Below are 23,395 nucleotides of genomic sequence, written 5' to 3' on the forward strand. Positions count from 1 at the left end.
TACACTGCTCAAAACTCGCGTTTGAATCATCAGTGACAAATTCTTTAAATATAAAAAAACTTACAAGCTGTGAGTCAGAAGCGCCAGACTGTCTTTGCAAAGTTGGAACTGCCCGACTTTATAGAAACAGACTCTCTCCCAGGAAACAGTCCTCATCCTCTGCTAAATGTGCTGCACACATCTGAATATTTGGGTTGAACTGTTCTGGAGCAGTGTTGTAAATACAACTTAACCACTGATTTCTAGTCATGTCCTCTTTTGGAAGGCCAAACAAAGTAGTTTCGCCTTCTTTCTTTGTGTGAACATTTGGGCTTCCCACATCGTGATGTAGATATGTGGGGGGCGTGTTAGAACGAGCTGTTTTAGGTAGGTGTGGTTGACTCTTAACTTTTATAAAGAATATCTCTTTGGATTTGAGACTTTAGTCTTTGCAACTTTACAGATCTTCTTTATGCACCAAGAGCTTGTAACACTCCAAAGAGAAAGGAAAAATTTAAATCGCATCATATGACCCCTTTAAAGATAATATTTTATAGCAGTTTCCCTAAATCAAAGACTGAAATAAAGAGTTTTGTTACCGTAAAACCGACACAAGAGCTTGTGTTCATGGATTAGTGTAATGTATGCTTGTAGTCTTTAAAAGCAGCAAGAAAAAACAGTGTGTATGTGAGTGAGAAAAAGTGCAGAAAAGAATCTCCAGCTTATACAGTTAACCAAAGTTGCTTTTTAAAAGTTCAATGAACATTGTTGAATAAATATTGAATAACTTACTTTTAAGACCAAATTTGGACCTCTTTAAAGTGTTTTTGTAATGTTAGATATTCAATAAAGCTGAAACCCAAAAAGTATAATCCGGCATTCTCTCTCTCTCTCTCTCTCTCTCTCTCTCTCTCTCTCTCTCTCACACACACACACACACACACACACAAAAAAAAAATATAAATAATCCTATTGGGCATTCTCTCTCTCTCTCTCTCTCTCTCTCTCTCTCTCTCACACACACACACACACACACACACAAAAATAATAAATAAATAATCCTATTGTCACTGGATCTATCTGTTGTGTCCTTCCTGGCCCGAGAAACGAAGGATACATTTCGAGGCCGCATTTGAAAGGAGGCTTCGAATTGGGACAGCCTTCGTCATGCTACTGTGATGCATTCAGTCTTCAAATGCAGCCTTCGAAGGATGCAGCTTCTGATTTGGGACACAGCTATAGATTGAAAGTCTGTAATAAGCACTGAAAGTCAGGAATAAACCGTTTATTTTAGCAAATTACTGTTTTTAATCACTCCTCTAAAATACCATTTTAAAAGAATTTTAAAATTCTCTCTCCGCTTTGCTTCAGTTAGTTTTTGTTTTATTTTACACACATATTCCTGTCAGCATGGATAGCTGAAGTGGTATCGGCACAGAACTTTTTGCGTTTGAACATTGTGCATTCTGTCTTTAATGTCTGCATTCCCAACCCAGCACTGTTAGGTTACTGATAATGTAGTGCCTTATGAAATCTTTTATTTTTCCCAAATTCAATTCAATTCAAGTTTATTTGTATAGCGCTTTTCACGATACAAATCGTTCCATTATATATTTCCAGATTGCATTTTTTAAAACATTTTTCTGGATTCTGTTTTATCCTGGACATTGTTTTAATGGTAAAATAAAATGTTAATGAATCAAAAAACATGTTTAATTAATTGAAATCACGAAACTTACATAATTTAACAAAATGTATGAAAAGTTCAGCAAAAATAACTTTTTTATGGCCATATGAAATACGTTTTATTTTTTTCTCAAATTTCATTTTATTTTTATGGTTTAATTCATTTTTAATAATCAAAAGCATGTTTTATTTGTTTATTTATTTATTTTACAGTAATAGGACCATGTATTTTTTTTTTTGAGAAATTCTGTGTTGTCTGTGTGTTTTTTTCCTCCTGGAAATCAAATGAAGGCATAAAACATTGATCTTTTAAGCGAATGAATATTAAACAAACAATTTCATGTTTTTTTTGGCAAACAAAGTGCTGCACAACAGAGGTTTATAGTTCAAATTAAAACATGGAAGAAAAATTGTGATTATTCCTTAAAAGTTTAAGTTTTAATAGTAATTTTATTAGTAGTATCACATTAAGACGTACATTCTACTGTACAATAGTAAAGTTTCTGTTTATAATATGATGGTAGATGGTAGCTCATTAAGTGACTCTCAGAGATAAAGTTCATATCTCATTGAGACGCAGACGCTGAAAACACTGTGAGTGTCAAGTTCTTACCCAAAAGTCTTAACCCAGCATTTGGGTTGAAAAAATAACCCTTTTTAAAGTGTAGATTCTGGAAGAGATATGCTGTTGATTTAACTCTGGATTTGGAATCCAAAACTAAAGGCAAAGACCAGGCTTCTATAGAACAGTTTCTATAGTGGCCTGTCAAGCTCTGTCTTTTAATATCTAATCGCCATCAAATGAATCCAGATCCTGACTGCTGCCTGCAATTATTATTATTCTGTTACAACTGACTTTTTACATAAATGTTTTCTTGGTGGCTTCATTTCTCTTTCAAGGCTGAAGTGATTGGGCATTTTTATTGCTAAAGGGCTGATGATACTGTAATTGCATTGTATGCAATTATATTAAGCCATACTTAATTTATTTTCTACCGATATTCCCATTAATGTTCTTCACATGGATGGCTTATTAATGAAGCACTGCTTTCAACATTATTTTGTCCCCAAGCGCATGCAATATCCAAGTCTGCTTTTTGCCCTTTGGGAAGGAAATATAATCTCAATTCTATTCAAAACATAAGACGTCCAGTTTGCTTTAAAGTCCTTTCAGATTTGTGGTCAATGCCATGCTGAGGTTTCACCCTCAGGGGCACAATGTGGAATATAAATCAGAGAAGAAGTTATACCTCCTGTTCCAGATCAGACGAACACATGCTTCATCACGCCACCCCTGGTGCACCGAGTAACTCTTTAAAGCTCGTTCTTCACCTTTTGACTTCAGTAAGAATGTAAATGTAGGGTAGAGTACATCAAATGAATAAGACAAGCCTAACTGAGCTGTTTCTGAGCAGATAGGAACTGAATGTTTTCTGGCCCATTGAAAGAAGGATATTTTGTCCCCTTAACTAAAGATTTTCAGCAGGATCCTATTTGTATAATTTATAAAAGAACATTAGTTTCAAAGTGTAATCTTTAAACATAGTGTTGGGATCACTGGAGATCACTGTCATATGCAACTTTAAGTAGTTCGAGCTGTGCTTTTTCTGAATGCTTAATTTTCTCCGCTCTGTTCAGCTTGCAGTGTAACTGCAGAAATGCACTTATCTGTCAGCGACTGCCTATCAGAAAGAAGGTCATTTTCTGTCTGGCTGCAAGGACCCATAAGAACCGACCTGACCGTGTTCTTTGTGCTTTATTCCACTTCCACATTATTCCACTTCACTTCACTTTTATTTATTTCCAGACTCAAGGTCCATTAGTAAAAAACACACAATACAACAACACATTAAAAAAGTCAGTTAAACCAATGCTTTCTCACAGGTGACTAATATCACACCACAGTAAGCCTATGTTTGACAACAACATTATAATACCATTCCGTGATTCATCCAACTAACAAATAAATTTATACATCAAATTTCTCATTAAAGCCGGAAAGGATTGAACTATCTCTGTCTTGCTGCAGAAAGTGAGAAGCAGTAGATTCCACAGTTTGCTGTGATATTTCTCAGACATCCCCCCCTGAGTATTTTATTTTTAGTGGTACTTGCTAAGACAAGATTAGTTTTTTTTTATTAACATTGATTTTTTTATTAATATTTAAATATTATTTTTGAAAAATAAATATTATTTTTAATGAAATGATACTCTAAATAAAAAACTAAAACTGCCAGTAGGTGGCGGTAAATGTCTTAAGTCGTTGAATCATTGCATTCATTCATTCATTGGATTCGTTCAAACGACCGATTCATGATTGAAGTAATTCAGGATTTATTATGAAGTAATTCAGGCCGATTCAGGAACGAAGTAAATGGCTTTCTTTATGAATGAGCCATTGAATCATTGGTTTGCCCGATTCGTTCAAACGTGGATTCATTCAGAAACTGTGTGTTGCTCTGAGACACACAACAGTTCTGCCGTGGCTTTATTGTAATAGGCAATATTTGCGTTTGCAAAATTGATTAAAAACAGACAATAGTATGTCTAAAATGTAACACAATATGAACTTCTTATTTATTGAACTGTTGTATAAAATCAATATCACATTTGGTCTCGTGTTATTTGGGACACAAACAGTACTTGTGTGACACTGCACTCATTGCTCGTGTGATACTGCTTCACTATAGCATATGATACAATATGAGACAAAATTTCATACAGGGGCATTTTTGCCCCAATCTCTTGAATTTTAGGGGCACATAACTGCATTCTATAGGCTACATCACGCAGTGAGTTGTTGTCCTGCATCATGTTCATCACTAGTCAAACTGTATAGGTGTGTTCGACTTGAAGCGGTACTTTGATGTCAAACAATGATTCGTCTACCTTATGAAATGTAAGTTGAAGTACGTAGGTCTGGAGCTGGGAGGTTGCTGTGTGTGTGTGTGTGTGTGTGTGTGTGTGTGTGTCTGTGTGTGTGTGTGTGAATTGGTATACAAAAGAAAGAGGTGCAGATAAATCAGCTCCTCATGTATATCTCTGGTTCAACATCAAATATTAAACTTAGTTTAAATCATCACACACTGTTTTTGCTGCACATAAGAATGGTAGTTAAAATTACATAATTTTTTAAAGAGAGGTGTGCAATTAAAGAAATTTTTTTTTTTCATATATATATATATATATATATATATATATATATATATATATATATATATATATATATATTTGCTAATAATTACGCTCTCATTCACAGATTACTTTTTTATGGTCTAGTGAGTTACATCTAACATTTTTGTCACATTGCACATTACCTTGGTTATTTTATCATGAGTCTTTGTTTTAGGTAGTTTACTTTTTATAATAGATTAGCAATAATAACTGTGGCAACTGTGGCTCTTGTAGGCAGAGGATGCTTCAGTAGACGTCATAAATGGCAAATGTACCTTGCAATCTCACCCCATCCTGTGCAACCGTGAAACTTTAGCCTAAGAAGCAGAACTGGACCGGGATCATTTTCTCATGTCTCATAAATATTCTATATCCATTCATGGTCTTCAGGCAGTGCTTTCTACTTCGTCATGCGCTCAGCTTTGCCCTTTTATTTCTCAGAATCGAGGAGGGGAAGGAACATTTAGATTTATTCAGAGTTGTAAGCCATGCAAAATCACACACAGCATGTCATATGCATCACGCTTAATTTAAAAGAACGGCCTGGTCTTAAATCGAATCAGTGTTGTACATGAGGGGAATATAATTGCTCAATTTTGTCAATAGGGCAGATGATGCCATTGAGTAAAATCCATAATACCCAAATACAAATTATGGCTGTTTCAATTGTTTCAAAGGGTGTTCTAATTGATAACTGATGCTTCCGTTTGCCTGCCGGCTCCGGAACCCAAACACAGCTTTAGTCTCTGATCTCCCCCTCTGCCCACCACATGGTGCTTCATCTGTGAAATTAAACTCATTTCTCATTTGGGGGAGGTGGAGGGCTTAGGATGTGGAGCTGTTGCCAGACACCTCCTTCCACAGGCCACAAGGAAAATAATGGCCAACTCATGTCACGACCGAATCTCCAAGCAATGTTTGCTCGCTGAGGTTCACCTGACCCGACAGCAGCACCACTGAATCATCGTTATTAGATCATTAATTCTGTCTGTATTTCCTTCCATTGGCAATCTCTCTCTCATCAGTGTCCAGCTGAGCATGTCATTTTTCACCCTGTGGATTTTTTCAAAACTTTGTTGTTCCTCGCTGCTCTGTCTTTTTAAAGCATGTCTGGCTTAATGCTGCATTCTAGACATACACTATCGGCTACATTTATTTGATCAAAAGAATACAGTAAAAACTAAAATATTATTTCAGTTTAATAAAACTGTCATCTATTTGAATATATTTTAAAATGTCATTTGTGATTAATTTTCAGCATCATTACTCCAGTCTTCAGTGTCACATGATCCTTTAGAAATTATTATAATATTCTGATTTGCTGCTCAAGAAACATTTCTTAGTATTATCCATGTTGAAAACTGCTTTTATTTTAATATTTAATATTTTGTAGAAGCCATGATTCAAAAGTGAGGGCTAACAAAAGAAATTAATAATTTTTTTTCAGCAAGGACGCTTTAATGTTACAAAAGGTTTCTACTTTTAATAAATGCTGTACTTTGAACTTTCTATTCATCAAACAATCCTGAAAAATAAAATGTATCACAATTTCCACATAAATATTAAGCAGAAAATAAAACAGTTTGCAACATGGACAATAATAAGAACCAATAAACAGTTGAGCAGCAAATCAGCATATTAGAATGATTTATGAAAGATCGTGTGACTGAAGAAAACTGAAGAAAAATTCAACTTTGCATCACAGGAATGAATTACGCTCTAAAAAAATATTAAAATAGAAAATGTTTAAGTTGTCTTGAGAAAGCCAACTTACTGAAATGCTGTTTAAGCTTCTTCTTCTTCTTCTTCTTCTTCTTCTTCTTCTTCTTCTTCTTCTTCTTCTTCTTCTTCTTCTTAGACTAAATTTGGACTGTATCTCCTCCTAGAGTTTTTAAGCTACCACCACCAAACTTGGGTCAGCCCTTTAGACTGGTCTGACTCGGGTTGCTATATCTTTTCTAACTGATTGGATTTACGATTTTCGTTAAACAGACAATCAAATCTAAAAAAAAAAGTCCCATAGACTTTCATCAAGGGGGTCAACACTTTTGTAAAATGAGACTTACAGAGTGTTTAAGCTGTCTATCACTAGCAAACCTTAATGACTATCCTAGGACAACATGCTAAATCATACTGGCAACATACTAAAACATGTTAGCAATGTATTAATTATGCTAATAACATGCCAGCAGCATGCTAATCATGCTAAAAAAATATGCTAGCAACATGTTAAACATGTCAGAAAAATGCTAGCAACATGCTAATCATAATAAAACCATTCCAACAACATGTTAATCAGGCTACAACATGCTACCAGCATGTTAATCATGCTAGAAAAATGCATGCTAATAATGATAAAAACATGCTAACAACATGATAATCATGTTAAAACCAATGCTAATTACATGCTAATCATGATATAAATATGCTAACAGGCTAACAATCATGCTAAAACATGCTATCAACATGTTAACCATTCTATGAACATGCTAGTAACATGCTAACCATGCTAACAACAAGCTAATCATGTTAAAAACATGTTAACAACATGATAATCATGTTAAAAACATATTTTTAACATACATGTTAGCAATGTGCTAAATCATGTTGGCAACATACTATCAACAACATCTATCTAATCTATCTAAACTTTAAAACGTCACGCTTTTACAACAGCTTCAAACTGGCTTTCTCAAGGCAACTTCAAATTGTTCACAAACTTTACTCATCTAGTTTGAAATTTTAATAATATTTCACAGTATTGCTATTTTTGCTGTATGTTTGATCAAATAAATGCAGTCTTGGTGAGCGCAAAAAAAAAAGACTTCTTACAAAAGAATTACAACATTTTCCAACTTTTGACCAGTATTGTTCATGTTTCATGTCTGTATTTTCATGGTTGTCTCATAATAAAATGTTGGTGAATGAACTGTTATTTTTTATCACATCCCAAACTCTTGAGTGCCTGGCGCCACAGACCACTCTGCCATCCCATAATGCTCGTTCTGAACGATGATTGCTAATACGGTGTGTGCTCTTGAGGGTTTCGATGGTGTTATGCACAGGCTTTGTTTGCCTTAATAATGATTAATGCTCAGGCTTGGATAAAAGGTGCTGTTGCCAGAACAGAACTAATTCTCAGAGCAAACAGGACAATGTTTGTTAAATAACCCATCATGCCAGATGTCAAACAGACTCTTTATCAGTTATTTGTGCCGTTTCATAAGGCGAGCAGTGCAATTACTATTTTTCATATTAAGGATAAGAATATTACAATTTTTCATACTCCACCCCAAAATGAAAATGTTGTCAGTAATCACTTACCCCCGTGTCGTTCCAAACCCGTAAAAGCTTAGTTCGTCTTCGGAACACAATTTAAGATATTTTAGATGAAAACCGGGAGGCTTGTGACAGTCCCATTGACTGCCGAGTAAATTATACTGTCAAGGTCCAGAAAAGTATGAAAGACATCATCAGAATAGTCCATCTGCCATCAGTGCTTCAACTGTACAGTATAATTGACAGTATAATTTACTTGGCAGTCAATGGGACAGTCACAAGCCTCCCGGTTTTCATCCGAAATATCTTAAATTTTGTTTCCGAAGACGAACGAAGCTTTTACAGGTTTGGAACGACATGGGGGTAAGTGATTAATGACAACATTTTCATTTTGGGGTGGAGTATCCCTTTAAACAAACTTCTTAAATGACTTTGCTGCATAACTTGTGGCAGAATGTCCTACAAACGTAAATGATACCAAAAAAATAAAGTGGTTTGTTGAGAGGTGTGCTATTTGTTTTAAAATTGTGTGACAGGGGAAAAAAAGAAAAGAAAAGAAAACATTAACTAGGGGCTCAGACCATGACTGGGTCAATCTCACAAAATCTATCAGCACGTTCTCACTCCCAACTCGTCACATATTGATGCTTGGTCTGGACCCTTTGGCGTTACTTTTTAACGCACAGGGTACCCCTTTAGCATAATTTTTGGACGTCCAGCGTACTCCATTGCTTTAAATAAGAAAACTTTGATGTCAATGCAGAAACGAAACGTTACTTTTGTTTGCCTGTAAAGTGTTTTATATTGTGGGGTTAGGTGCTCCACAATATCTATGAAAGTATAAATGTATATAAGATCATTTCTATTTTTACAGCTGCATGCAAAGAATTAAATGCGTCTTGATCTGATGCATAAGGCATACAATTGAAAGCAACGGATTACCCTGCACATCGAAAAGTGATGCTAAAGGGGTACCTTGAGCTTTAAACAGTGATGCCAAAGGGTCCTGACCAAGCATCAATATGTGACGTGTTGGGAGTAAAAACGTGTTGAACCTGTCAATATTCAGATCAAAAAATAAACAAAAAAAAAAAATCTTTGACAATTAAGCACACCCATGTTCCTTACCTTCTCCATATGTGTGTGTGTGTGTGTATGTATATATACATGTATATATACTATGACAGATTGGCTGCCTCCCCTCTAATTAGACATATACAGCTGCAAAACAAGTGTGTGTTTTGCTACTAGAATCATGAAATTTATCATCGTCCTGCAGACAGAAAATAAAACCAAATGTGCCCTTTTCTCAATATCCAGAGGCATCTCCTCCCAGAGATGTCAGCAGAAAGACAGGTTTTAGGTTAACAAAACCAGACAGGTTTTTATCTTTTTTATTCTGTCCCAATTATAGAATATGATCATGTTGTCTGTCTAATGAGTGCACTTTCTATGTTTCAGTCCAGTCTGCCGTGCAGCTCTCAGATATGGTGATTTGACAAACACGGTGTCTCACGACGATAGCAGATGGCTTGACGGTACAAAAGAAATGGTCCAGCCGGACTTCTCCTCGACAGAAGCAATGTCCACCTGTTCTCCAAAGAACAAATCATCAGTTTCTCTTTCCTAACTGAAAATACAGTAGAGTGAGAAAAAGTATAAATATCTACATATAAATGTTCACAGGTCTCTTTAGCAAGAGTGTCTGTGACAAGCTCTTACCGCATGTATTTATTGTTAGACTGTCTGAATCGAATGCTGGGCAAAAAGAGTGTGTTTCTACGGTGATGGCCTTGAACGGAACATTTTCAAGTGTGGTATGACTGGAAAAGTCCTTTGTTACATCCTGTAAGGACTCAGGAAGCTTGTTGGTGACCTAAAGCAGGATTGCAAACTAGAATTTGACATTTTCTGAAGCATATGTGGCCACCACAATGCTAAGATGCCGTAGGTGGTTGCTAGGTTGTTGCTTAAAAGATATGCTTCTAGATATGGCACCAGTCCCTCCTTCAGTATAAGGGCCTGTTCACACCAACACAAATGTTGGGCACAAAATTGCCATCCAGTTTACATATGCAATGGATGGGCAATACCACTTATTTGATTTGAAGGTCAGTATTGTTGATACTGACACCTCTAAACTGAACTTTTAGATTATTTCCAAGAGTAAAATGAGTAATGATGTTCAACAGAAAAAAATATTGGTTCACATAGATTTGAGTAAATGATGACAGAATTTTCATTTTTGGGTGAACTATCCCTTTAACATCCTGTCTATGTATATAGGTTACTCACTAGGTTTCTGAACTTGAGTAAGGCTGAAGTCAGTAAAGGTCTCCGTGAGCCCCATCTGCTGGTGAGGTTTAGTGAGAGCAGCTGTGTTTGATCTGAGAGCTGTATTTGCTGTAAAATCCTAGTGTGACAGTTAATGGTGTACAGATGGGGTGTGCAGATATGATGTTGAACACCAGCTGTTATAAAGCTGATGGTGAAGATGATTATAATGAGGATGGAGGTCAAGATAATCTCTGGTGTGCATGAGTACCATCTCACTATTACATAAAAAAACAGCTGAATCTGATTTCTGTTTCTTTGTGAAACCGATAAATGGCTGATTTAAAATATATATATTTTTACAGTTTTGTCTAAATAAATTAAAATAACTGCAAATGCATGATTTGCTAAAGATTACAATTAGCTTGTGTTGATTTAATAACATTTGTCATCTTTTGCAAATTGTGCACTTAAAATTATTTGTATTTATTATTATAAATTATTATATATTTTAAATATATAATTAAGATTAACTTAGATGAGCATGTAAAATTAAAAATTCTGTATTGGCTGATATATATATATATATATATCCAAAATCAGCCAATCTCAGTAAATAATAATCAAATTATATTTCTGATATGATAAATGTCTGATAATTGCATCCTGAAACTTTCTTATTCAGTGCTAACTCCCATACTTTATTGAACAACTTTGATGTTTTTGTATGCTGGTGGTCACATTATGGTTTGTTTTGATATGCATCATCCACCTCTGCAGATCACGCGGAGTCCTCCAGACTAAAGAGTTGGCTATTTTCTGTGGGTTAACCGGTGTTTAAATGATCAAATATGCCAGAACACGCAGCTCTGAATAGAGCAGCCGCATGGAGGCTTTGAAAGGAGGCTTTTGTTGGTTTCAGGTTTAGATCTTCTCTGCCCCCAGGTGCTGTCTCACACCCTATTACTCCTGGTCAGAGCGCTTCTCTGAGACTCATTTTTTTGAAAGGCTTCTCTAATTTTTCAAGGGTTTGTTTGTTCTGTTTCATTCTTTGTTTTTTTTTTTGTTTTTTTACTAGGATCCATATGTGAGACATTCAGTGAAAATAGCATTCTGAAGTATGCATGGAAAGTTTAAAAAAAACTGTTAGAGTGAGCTGCGCAAATGTTAGTGACTCTGACTTTCATGTAAACATTTCCGTTGCCCCAATCCGCTGAAACGGACTGCACAAATTCTTTCTGGATTCTGACGTCAGGCTATTTTCCACTTAAAGGTCATGACCAACTGAAGAAAGCCTACTTTTACATTTGTGAATGGTGGTTCAACTGGAGATGAGCAGTAAGCAATAAGCAGTCTGATGACGCATGTATTGCCATGCGACACTTCAAGAAACGGTTTCATTCTTTGCATTTTTAGATCTGTGATCACCATTTGGAGGAATAGAAAATTGTTTTTCAGATAACAGAACTCAGGTAATTAGCTGATATCAGGATTGAATGAGATGACTTCCCTGAACCAGCTACCCTGGATGTTTCCATGCCTGCATTACCAAAACCCTATGTGCTCCTGCAGCATATTCACCGTATGGTTTACCGTATGATCAAATATAGGTCAGAGTTCTCATTTTGCTTCATTTCAAACTATTCAAAACAATCTGTACAGTCCCGTCTCTGTGAGAAAGAGGAAATCTGAAACTTCCAGATCAGAGAAGTATAGGCAGATTAAGGCCAAACTCTTAGATGGCTCTGGTCCAGGTGGTGGAGTCATGTTCCTACAGGAATTACTGCATGCTTGATGACACATAACTGTGGTGTTAAAACAAAACTTACTGCCAGATCTAGCATAGAATGTAACTGATGTTCTCACTGGACAAGAAATAGAACCAAAAAAAAATAGTGATGGAACATAATACTGGACTGAAGTTCTGATCAGACACAATATCGAACTGACATCTGATCAGACAGGGCACTGGACTGAAGGACTTTTTGGTCACAATACTAAAAACATTTCTGATCACTTAAACACAGTACTGGAATTAGTGCTGTGACAGTGGCATTTACAGTGGTGTGTTACTGTGGTGGTACAGATCCAATCAACCGGCGGTTTTGTGCTACAACTGAATATGAATATTGAATATTGTTTAAACCATTCAATGCACAGGTAGTTCCTGTTAGTCTGATTATCATTCTGTATGATCTATATTAATGCATTGTCCAGCAAATTGAGATTTTTCTCCGGCATGTGTGAAATGTGCTATACAAATGAACTTGAGTTTATACCTTGCCTAATGAATACAAACTGTGTTAAAATCCAATGTGAGGAGAGATGAAGACTGAAAGACAAGAAAAAATATATTTCTGATATGTGACCCTGGACCACAAAACCAGTCTTAAGTCGCTGGGGTATATTTGTAGCAGTAGCCAAAAATACATTGTATGGGTCAAAATTATTGATTTTTCTTTTATGCCAAAAATCATTAGGATAATAAGTAAAGATCATGTTCCATGAAGATATTTTGTAAATGTCCTACTGTAAATATATTAAAACGTAATATTTGATTAGTAATATGTATTGCTAAGAACTTCATTTGGACAAATTAAAAAGGCGATTTTCTCAGTATTTTGATTTTTTTTTGCACCCTCAGATTCCAGATTTTCAAATAGTTGTATCTCGGCCCAATATTAGGACCACAAAACCAGTCTTAAGTCGCTGGGGTATATTTGTAGCAGTAGCCAAAAATACATTGTATGGGTCAAAATTATTGATTTTTCTTTTATGCCAAAAATCATTAGGATAATAAGTAAAGATCATGTTCCATGAAGATATTTTGTAAATGTCCTACTGTAAATATATTAAAACGTAATATCTGATTAGTAATATGTATTGCTAAGAACTTCATTTGGACAAATTAAAAAGGCGATTTTCAAATTGTTGTATCTCGGCCCAATATTATCCTATCCTAACAAACCATACACCACTGGAAAGCTTATTTATTCAGCTTTCAGATTATGTATAAATCTCTATTTCGAAAAATTTACCCTTATGACTGGTTTTGTGGTCCAGGGTCACATATAAGCAGTAAAATTAGCTAATAACGCTTACATAGCCAGATTGCAAGAAACAATACAAAGTACAAAACTAATTTATGGGCTCACACACCCCAATTTCATCAATAATCCAAGTGTTTCCAGTTTAGTTTCTAAACTTTCTTTTGTAAACAAAGCTTTGTGATTAACTCACGTCCCAGTATCCACGTAAAACTGCAAAAACGTTTAATTTGTACACCACCGTTGCTGGTAGTTCTGTTCAGACATGGTATGAAATTTTTGTTCTAGTTGGACACAATACTAAACTGAAATTCAGATCAGAGAGTCGCAAACTAAAGTTGGACCCAATGCTGGACTGAACACATTACTGGCAGATCTGAACATGAATTGGATGCAGTTCTGAACAAACACAATACTGGACTGAATTTCTGATCAGACATGGTTACCGGGCTGATATTATGCCAAAATTAAGTTCTGGTTGAACATCTGGACACAGTAATGAACTCAAGTTCAGATTGTACGTATTACAAAACTAAAGTTTTAGAAGTTTAGATCGAGTCATTCTCTCGCTGAATGGAGGAAATGAGCGTGTGATAAAAATCAAGTAGGCTACGCAGACAATAAAATATGCATGTCAGAACAGCACCCGCTGTGAGAGTGTGCTGGTATCGCTTCATGCTGTGTGTGTGTGTGTGTGTGTTCACGTCTTACTCTGATGGTGTTGGCAGGCAAACAGGAGCCACCCATGGCAGACTATTCACAACACACATGTATATGAAACGCTGCAACGTGTGACCGCACACCACCCTCCAGGCTCAATTCTCTGTACCTCCCCCTCTCTTTCTTTTCCCTTCTCTTGCTTCTTCCTGTCCAACCAACATTTAGCCAAAGAAACACTAATATGGAAACTTAGCGGGACCTTGAACCTCTAAACTGCATCCCTAGGGAGTCCAATAATAAGTTTACAGGCTGGTGCGGTGCCTTTTCTTTTTACTTCTCACCAGAGAGACATAATAGATTTGTGAGTTTTGTAACTGACTTATGAAAGCAAGTTTTAGGAGTAGGAGTTTCTTATGATACATATCTGACATGTTGAAGAAGAAACATCAGCTGTGGAGAATGATCTACATGAGATAGCCTTCGCATTCTTCTTCAGCCGACCCTAAAGATGAGGTTCTGTAAATGTAGAATGTCAGACTCGCTCAGGCTCCTGAGATCTTCACCTGTCTACGCATGGTTTTACCTGTCTGCTCACTCGGTTGAGTTTTAGAATAGACTGAAACGCTGAGGATTTCTTTTTTGAAAGCGGTGGTAAAAGACCAAGACTTAAAGTTGTTTCCACAGCTTTTTGAAATGATGCACAAGGATCCTCGAATCCACAGGAGGAATCCATTCTTTAATTGTGGCTCAACCCGGAGACGACATTCTTGCATTGGGTATGTTTGGTCATCTACTACAGATTATGACAGAAAACATTTTCAGTGATTCTTATGCATGGTTACATTTTATTTTGAAACTTAGACATTCTACTGTAAGTAACTATAAGTAACTTTGCAACTGTATGTAGAGTATTAGTATACTGTCAGGATAGTGTTAGTAGAATCAGTTGAAATGCAGTTGCAAAGTTACTTGTAGTCAGTAAAGTGTATGTTGGGGGACCATTAAAATAAAGTGTTAGAAGATATTAAGCAGACACTCTAATGAGTGCTAGTTGAAGTTGAAAGTTACTTGTGGTCAACATGTCTAAAGTGGACTATCAAAATAAAGTGTTACCATTATTCTTGATACAAATGAAGTTACATAGGATCTGCTTTGTCAAAGTATGTTATTTTGATTGCTGAAGTCAGGTCAGGCAGGTCAACTACAGTGTGAATGGAATAACTAAGTGTCGTCTGTCGCTGCAGGGCTGCAAAAGCTCTTCCATTGAGTGCAGTTCAGATTTATTACTTTGGCACACTTCACAGGAGATGGACAGTCTCAGCAGCTCAAACTGCTGTGTATAGACTTTCCGCCTTGGATGTCTCATGTCCAGATCATATGTCAAGATATGTGTTGTTTCACCCAAAAATTCTGTCATTGTTTGCTCAACTTCAAGTTGTTCCAAACCTGTATGAGATTCTGCTGAACAAACACCCAAAAAAAAAAAAATATATATATATATATATATATATATATATATATATATATATATATCTTCTTTCATGTTCAATAGAAAAATTAAGTTTTGGTTTGGAACAACTTGAAGGTGATTAGATGAAGACAGAATTTTCATTTTCATTGAACCAACCCTTTAAGCTTATATTAAAAATGATCCAACACTTTATAAATAATATAAATATATCATTTAGGCATGATATCAATGAGAATATAAATGTAATAATATAAGTAAATATTATATTATTTATTGTATGTACTATATTATTTATACAATGACTGTAATAAATATTATTATTTTGTTTATTACTACAAAAAAATGTGCAAATGTGCAAAGTGATCACTAGAATCAATTAAAATCAAAACCGGACTACAAAAGAGGCATTTGATTTTTACCTCACTTGGTTCTAAAGTGTGCAGTATAATATACAATAAATATTGATTTTATTGAAATATTTCTGAAAAGGCTATTTTGAAGCTACTGAGCTCCTTTCATAGCTACTGTTCTTTTGTCACTAATTTTAGTTACAGTTGTTACTCTCACAACACTGGTTAAAACATGTTACCTGCTGTTATTTGCATGTATTTGAGTATTGTATACCTTGATTAAGTGTTTATAGAAAGTTTGGGTTTGGTGATGATGTCAGAATGATTGTATTTTGCTCTGGAGCTCAGTCTGTTGTCCTGTGCAATGCAAAACAAATGCAAATTTGGGCTGTGTGTTCCATGTGTGATGGACACATGTAAAAAAAATGCATTAACATTAATTACTTATTCTTAGACTTTTTTGATCACATTAACACTTTAGCTCAGACTATTTACATCTGTAATGCACTTGGGCCTTTAAGATTATAAAGTCTATGTAATAGGTGTCAAATATCATGTGACTTTGGCCAGTTATTCCTTAAACTACAGTTTATGTTGGCACCTCCTGATTTCCAGTAACATGGCTGCGGGTGGACACGGCCTTTTTTGATTTCGGCCTTGGCGTCGTTTATTATTGTTTGTAATTTGTGTCCATCAAGCGAAGCCTTTTCTGATAAAAAGCAGTGTTTTAATGTTTTATCTGAAGAACGATGCGACGTGGTGTCTATTGGTTACGGGTGGAGTATTATTTTTTCCCTTTTACATCTGCACTCATCCAGGCTCTCCATCTCAAAACACCACTCCAGCGCCGGAAAATTAATTATCATCCTATGCCTGTTATTGTCAGGAGACATTCACTCATGCCCAGGGCTTAATGGAGAAGTTTGTGCTTGTTTTAACAAAGGTCAAGTTTTGGATTCAGGATTGTACTTGGCTGAACGTAACTTAGCTGCTGTGCATGTACAAGTGTCACGTAGTTATATGGATCCAAATATGAACAGCATGGCTAATAACATATCGTACATTTGCATGCCTACTGTCTGGAGAATGTTATCGTCCACCCAGTCAAAACTATTTTTAAGAGGGACTTGAGTTTGTTTTAAATAATTATAATGATGATCTGACAAAATAATGCATTATTATGGAGAATTTTAATACAAATATATCTAAAAAAAAAAAATAGGGGACAATTTCAATGCTCTGCAGTCATTATGTAAATTATTCCATTTATCCCAATTTATAAACAAATCTGCCAGAGTTTGGGAAGGTTCGGAAAGTACCATTAGTCTTATTTTAGTATTGGATGTAAAGTATATTTCCCAGAAAGGAGTAATTGAATTATGGTATTAGTGATCATAATATTATCTTTTGTACTAGAAGATGCAGTAAACTAAAATTTTGTATCAGATCGTTAAAAAAATATAATACTGAAGTATTTAAAGACTCTCTTAGGAGAGTTAAATGGAATGATATTCAGAATTCCTCATTGGTTGATGATGCTTGTATACATTTTAAAGCTTTATTTCTTAAAGTAGTGGACAGAATTGCCCCCCTTAGACAGGTGAGAGTTTGGGGTGCTTCACAATATCCCTCCTCGTTTCCTCGTTCCTCCGTCCTCCATCCTATGACCCAGAAACCAATCGAGCTCAGCCATCTTGAAGAACATCTCAATTCTCTAATTGCTCCGCAAGGATCGAGGAGTGAGGAGGCTTCCAGAGGGGCTATGAGCGAGGATACACAGGTGTATCCTTTGCGGAAGTGTTTTTCATCGAAAAACCTGACGCACTTATAAATTCTCCTCCCCCTTCACATCAGTTGTAATAATTTTCATTTATATTTTACCTTTGCAGCTTAAATAAACCATACATGTCATATATTTCAAAAAGGGCATCTTGCCTTATTAATATGTATTATGAATGTCTTAAATAACAAACTTTAACAACATAAGGGTAGATCCCTTTAGCACAGCTGATGACGCTAAAGGGAGTTATTTCACTTGATTCAATTCCTCCAAAGGAAAAGAAAGGAAAGGAAGCAAGGAAAGGAAACGAGGATGCACAAATAAGAATTGAGAAGCACCCCTAGTCTTTGGATGGATCAGAAAATATTGGAAATATTAAAAAGTAGGAATAGGGCTCTAGGGCTCTCTCGATTTATAGGAGAACTAAGAATCAGGAGGACTATATAAAATTTAAAGCACTAAGAAATTTAGGACAGAAAAATATAAAGGAGGCAAAAAGTAAAATAAGGAAGATCCTAAATCTTTGTGGAAGGTGCTGAATAGGTTTCAGTCAATTGGTAAATCAAAATGTTCTGTATCCAAGGTAAGATTACATATTGATGGCAGGATAGAATTGGATACAAGTAAAGTTGCTTATCATTAATTGCAAATAGCTTAGTGGAAAAACTTCCTTTGTCTAAGGGAATTCATGGAATTGATTTTGTTAAGAGATTTTATTCAAAACCAGGGCTGTTGCCAGACTTTTCTCTTTTACCAAAGTTACTGTAATGTAGTAATAAAATTACTAAAATGTCACATGAGCTTTAACTGTTCAAGTCATCTGGCCTGGACAATATTACAGCTTGATTTTTAAGAGATGCTACAGATATTGTAGCTCCAACTATTACATTTATTGTTAATCTTTCCTTGGAAAAGGCTATGGTCTTATCTGATATGAAGTTAGACAAATCATTCCGTTATTCAAAAAAGGAAATAGATACAATCCTGGAAATTACTGTCCAATCTCCATTCTTAGTGTGGCCTCAAAACTGGCCATATACTTCTATATATATATTTATATATATTTTACATATAAAATACTTCTTTACTTTATTTAACAGATTGTATAAGGAAGCAGATTTGATGAAGGTAAAATGTGTGGTATGGAACTTTTGGATCTCCAAAAAGCTTTTGACACAGTAAATCATTCAGTACTCTTAGATAAATTAAGTGTCATGGGTTTTTCAAGTAAAGTGATAGCCTGGTTGAACTCTTATTTAACTGGGAGAGTTCAGAGGGTATAAATTGATGGGGTTCTTTGATTTGAATGGATGGACGAAAAATTGTTAAAAAGTGAGTCCCTCAGGGAAGTGTTTTAGGCCCTATTTTGTTTCTCTTATACATGAATGACATGCAAGCAGTTTGTGATTGTAATTTGTTTTTATATGCTGATGATTCTGCTTTATTGTTTTTGGACAAGGATGTTGGTAGGATACAAGTTAATTTAGGTGAAGAGCTTAGTAAGGTAAGAGACTGGCTTTCTGAAAACAAGCTCTTGTTGCATTTAGATAAAATCTAATTTCAGGTGATAAACGTCGCCCATGCCTGTAACTAGTTCTGTTACCTGTAATGTGTTTCTTTGTTATTATTTTATTATTTTGATTTGACCTTTTAATGTAATGTTTACATAATTTAACAATATTTGAAGGCTACATGCTAATGTTTTAATGTATGATTTACTTGTAATTATTAAAATTATTAACAATTAACTAATTTTATTTAGTTCATATTTTTCAATATAATTCAAATAGCCTAGTTAAAAGTATTCAAATAAAGTATTTACAATCATGGTACCGAAATTGGTCAATTTTACTGGTATTTATACCTGAAACGTTGATTCGTTTGATTGATACCTTGACTACTGAAATGTTGGTACCGTGCAACACTATTAGCAGGTAAAGTTAAACTAGTCATCCATGAACAAAATTTCATGCCATATCTATTAGGTCATGATTTATGTAAAGTAATACATGCTTATGACTTTGAAATAGACAGAAATTATTTTTTTTATTTAGTCATAAATCTACTCTTATTTGTTCTGTTTTTTTTGTGAAGTTTTGGACCAGCTATGCGGTTATTTTAATATTTTAATAGTCTTTTATCCAGCTGGTCTATTATTGTAGTATCAAATGAACTCAGCTTTAACAGGAATAGGTTTCTCAGTGAGCTCCTTCCTGTCTAAGTGTGTGGTTGTTGGCCAAAATCGTCTGCAAAAGTGGACCAGACTTTATACTGCAGTCAGAGGTCTGGCCATGTGAGACTTGGTTTTGGAAAAACTGTTTTGGTTTCATTAGTGGCACAGAAATGTGCATATTGCACTGAAAATATTTAATAAGTGCACAGTAGGGCAACTGTATGTTGCTTTGGATTAAAAAAAAGTGAAGATAAAATAGAATTCATATTATGTATGTCTAAAATAATTGTAATTAGGTTTCTAAGATAGGGGATTAGGGGATAGGGGGTAGGGGATTTTTTTATATCAAGCAGAACTATCGTTAATTATCTCGGATGTGTCCTTTTACAATGATTTAAGTGGTGTAATTATGGCTATGAATGTTCTGGGTAAGGTTAATGCTAAATCAAAATTTCTTGCAAACATGTTAGTTTTCTCGATAAACAGAATATAAAATTACTTGCATCATGTTAAGTGCTATGTCATTTTGAATATGCATGCATTTCTTGGATGTCTGATTTGCCTCTTGGTTGGTTGGATAAGTTACAAAAATCTCAAAACAAATTGATAAGGTTAGTTTTAGAGTTTAGTCGTTTTACACGTTGATGTTTCCCATTTTAAGCATCTTGATTGGTTACCTATAGAAAGCAGAATAGAACACATTAAATTAAAAATGGTACATAAGAGTATCAATAATATAACTCCTTCATATTTTAATGCCTTTTTTCTAGGATAAATGAGCAACATTGTTATAGTACTATGCAAAGTCTTATGGATATTAAATTATGTCGTTTTAAAACTATTTATGGTCGTAGGTCTTTTGAATAGTCTGGGGCACAAGTGTGGAATAAGTTACCTCTGGATATATAAGGTTTTCCGAATATGGCAAATTTTAGTTTAAAAGTTCAAAGTTGGCTCTTAAGTGGGTTGTTTTATTGATGAATCTGTATTTGTATATGTTGTGTATGTGTTTAATTGTGCTTGTATAATTTGTAAATGGGGAATCTTGTTATAATTTCTGTATTTATAATGCAATGTCAGTACCTGACATTGATTAATTGTATCCTTGATTAATTGAGTGTATTTCACTACTTTTCTGTCTAATAAATCAAATCAGAGAACGCTGAGCTATTTTTAGGGCCGGTGAGATTCTAAACTCCTCTGTGAACTTAAATTTCTTCCAGATGTGCAGACGTCACAGTGCACGTGAACTCAGCCTGTGTTTGAGGACACCATGTTTTAGTAACGCTTGGTATAATGAATATCAGAATATCAGATTGAAGACATCAGTGAAAGTTTTCACTCTGACAGGAAGCTTGTGCTGAGGCCTAACTGATTTGATTATAAAAGAAGCACTCTTTGCTTGATTTCTGTATATAACCTGTTCATAATATGAATACGTTTTATGTTTCATGCTGCTACATGACAGCCATATTAAAATGTGGACTTAATCTGAAATTGTGATGTATGACATTGTGATAACCATAGACAATGGGAAAAAATCTGGTGTCAAAATAGATCTGTGCATTAAGTCTTGCAGTCTAAGTGCAATATACCTGTAACCAGGGGCGACAGGGGGAGGCAAGGGGGCCGATGCCCCCCATATCGGTAGTCCCCGATGTCAGCCCTGCCGCAGTTTGGAGCAGATAGCCAAGCCCATGCAGGCCCGGTTCTATGGGGGTGCTACAGGGTGCTAAATACCCTCAAACGAAAGCAAAAGCTCCCTCAGTTGAAGATCTGGCAACTATCCAGCGCGTATTTGCATTTGTGCTCTGGAAAGCATCAAAAGTTACTATTTACAACGTGTTTTGCAGCATTGAACAATGTAGCCAATCACAGAAATATAGATTTCTTGAATGCAATGGCCAATCAGAGGTGTTTCAGTTAGACAGAATTCACTCACCACTGAAAGTGCCGGAGTGTTCATTCAGTTCAGTTCTGCACGCTCATGAATTATCTCATAACAAACAAAGTGCAGATGCGATGTAAATAAGAGATTCATTGTGCAGTTTAGAGAGCTTCATTGATTATATTATATTATACATTTTGTGCATTTCAGGTGTTAAACGTCGCCCATGCCTGTAACTAGTTCTGTTACCTGTAATGTGTTTCTTTGTTATTATTTTATTATTTTGATTTGACCTTTTAATGTAATGTTTACATAATTTAACAATATTTGAAGGCTACATGCTAATGTTTTAATGTATGATTTACTTGTAATTATTAAAATTATTAACAATTAACTCATTTCATTTCATTCATATTTTTCAATATAATTCAAATAGCCTAGTTAAAAGTATTCAAATAAAGTATTTACAATCATGGTACCGAAATTGGTCAATTTTACTGGTATTTATACCTGAAACGTTGATTCGTTTGATTGATACCTTGACTACTGAAATGTTGGTACCGTGCAACACTATTAGCAGGTAAAGTTAAACTAGTCATGAACAGAATTTCATGCCATATCTTTTAGGTCATGATTTATGTAAAGTAATACATGCTTATGACTTTGAAATAGACAGAAATTATTTTTCTTATTTAGCCATAAATCTACTCTTATTTGTTCTGTTTTTATGTGAAGTTTTGGACCAGCTATGCGGTTATTTTAATATTTTAATAGTCTTTTATCCAGCTGGTCTATTATTGTAGTATCAAATGAACCTTTAACAGGAATAGGTTTCTCAGTGAGCTCCTTCCTGTCTAAGTGTGTGGTTGTTGGCCAAAATTGGCTGCAAAAGTGGACCAGACTTTATACTGCAGTCAGAGGTCTGGCCATGTGAGACTTGGTTTTGGTTTCATTAGTGGCACAGAAATGTGCATATTGCACTGAAAATATTTAATAAGTGCACAGTAGGGCAACTGTATGTTGCTTTGGATTAAAAAAAAGTGAACACAAATTAAAAATATGATTTATTTGGGTATTATAGACTTCCTTTGCATAGTCTAGTTCTGTCAAACAGGTGAGTGATTTCTGAGGATACTTCTTCAGTTCAGATACTTTTTTAGTTCTCAATGTGTGGCTGCCCCCTTCTGGCTGAATGGTGAATATTTGCTTTGTGTGAACTGTCTGGACTTGATGGTTTGATTTGAGAGAGTTTCATCCACCATCAGTCCATAAAGAATAGTAAGCAAAGACACTGTGATATGCACACACACACACACACAGAGACAGAGGAGAAAGAGCAGTCTTTTAGGAATTTATTGCATGTGAAAAGATAATCTTTTGTAGGTATGTGTGTGTGTGTGTGTGTGTGTTTACATAGCTCTGTGTCTTTGGTAGTTGCATAATAGAGAACATTGTTGATCCTATTCACAGTTTCACACTATTCATACATTAATATCTCCGATGTTTTGATTTCAGCAAATAAGATTTGCTTTCCAGCCATCATAAATGAAAGTGTCTGTCTGATCCATTAGGGCTTGATTAAACCTTACTCCTGCAGTTCTTTTGTGTGTGTGTGTGTGTGTGTGTGTGTGAGA

At 35.2% G+C, this 23,395-nt stretch overlaps 1 protein-coding gene across 2 annotated transcripts in view; it reads left to right on the top strand.

Annotated features, from left to right (window-relative positions):
* The window catches only part of LOC107553556 (cAMP-specific 3',5'-cyclic phosphodiesterase 4D-like), an 80,100-nt gene that overhangs the window by 8,207 nt on the left and 48,498 nt on the right, over window positions 1-23,395 (top strand). Inside the window, exon 1 of one of the 2 annotated variants that reach the window (XM_016235828.1) lies at window positions 14,336-14,875. The exons of the other annotated variant lie outside the window; for it this stretch is intronic. Within the exon in view, the coding sequence (XP_016091314.1) occupies window positions 14,793-14,875 (83 nt within the window). The 5' untranslated portion in view covers window positions 14,336-14,792. Of the gene's footprint in view, window positions 1-14,335; window positions 14,876-23,395 lie in introns of those variants that run through there. 2 annotated transcript variants of the gene reach the window in all.

This window comes from Sinocyclocheilus grahami, unplaced genomic scaffold (assembly GCF_001515645.1).
Source record: "Sinocyclocheilus grahami isolate Dianchi unplaced genomic scaffold, SAMN03320097.WGS_v1.1 scaffold474.1, whole genome shotgun sequence".
NCBI classification, from domain to species: Eukaryota; Metazoa; Chordata; class Actinopteri; order Cypriniformes; family Cyprinidae; genus Sinocyclocheilus; species Sinocyclocheilus grahami.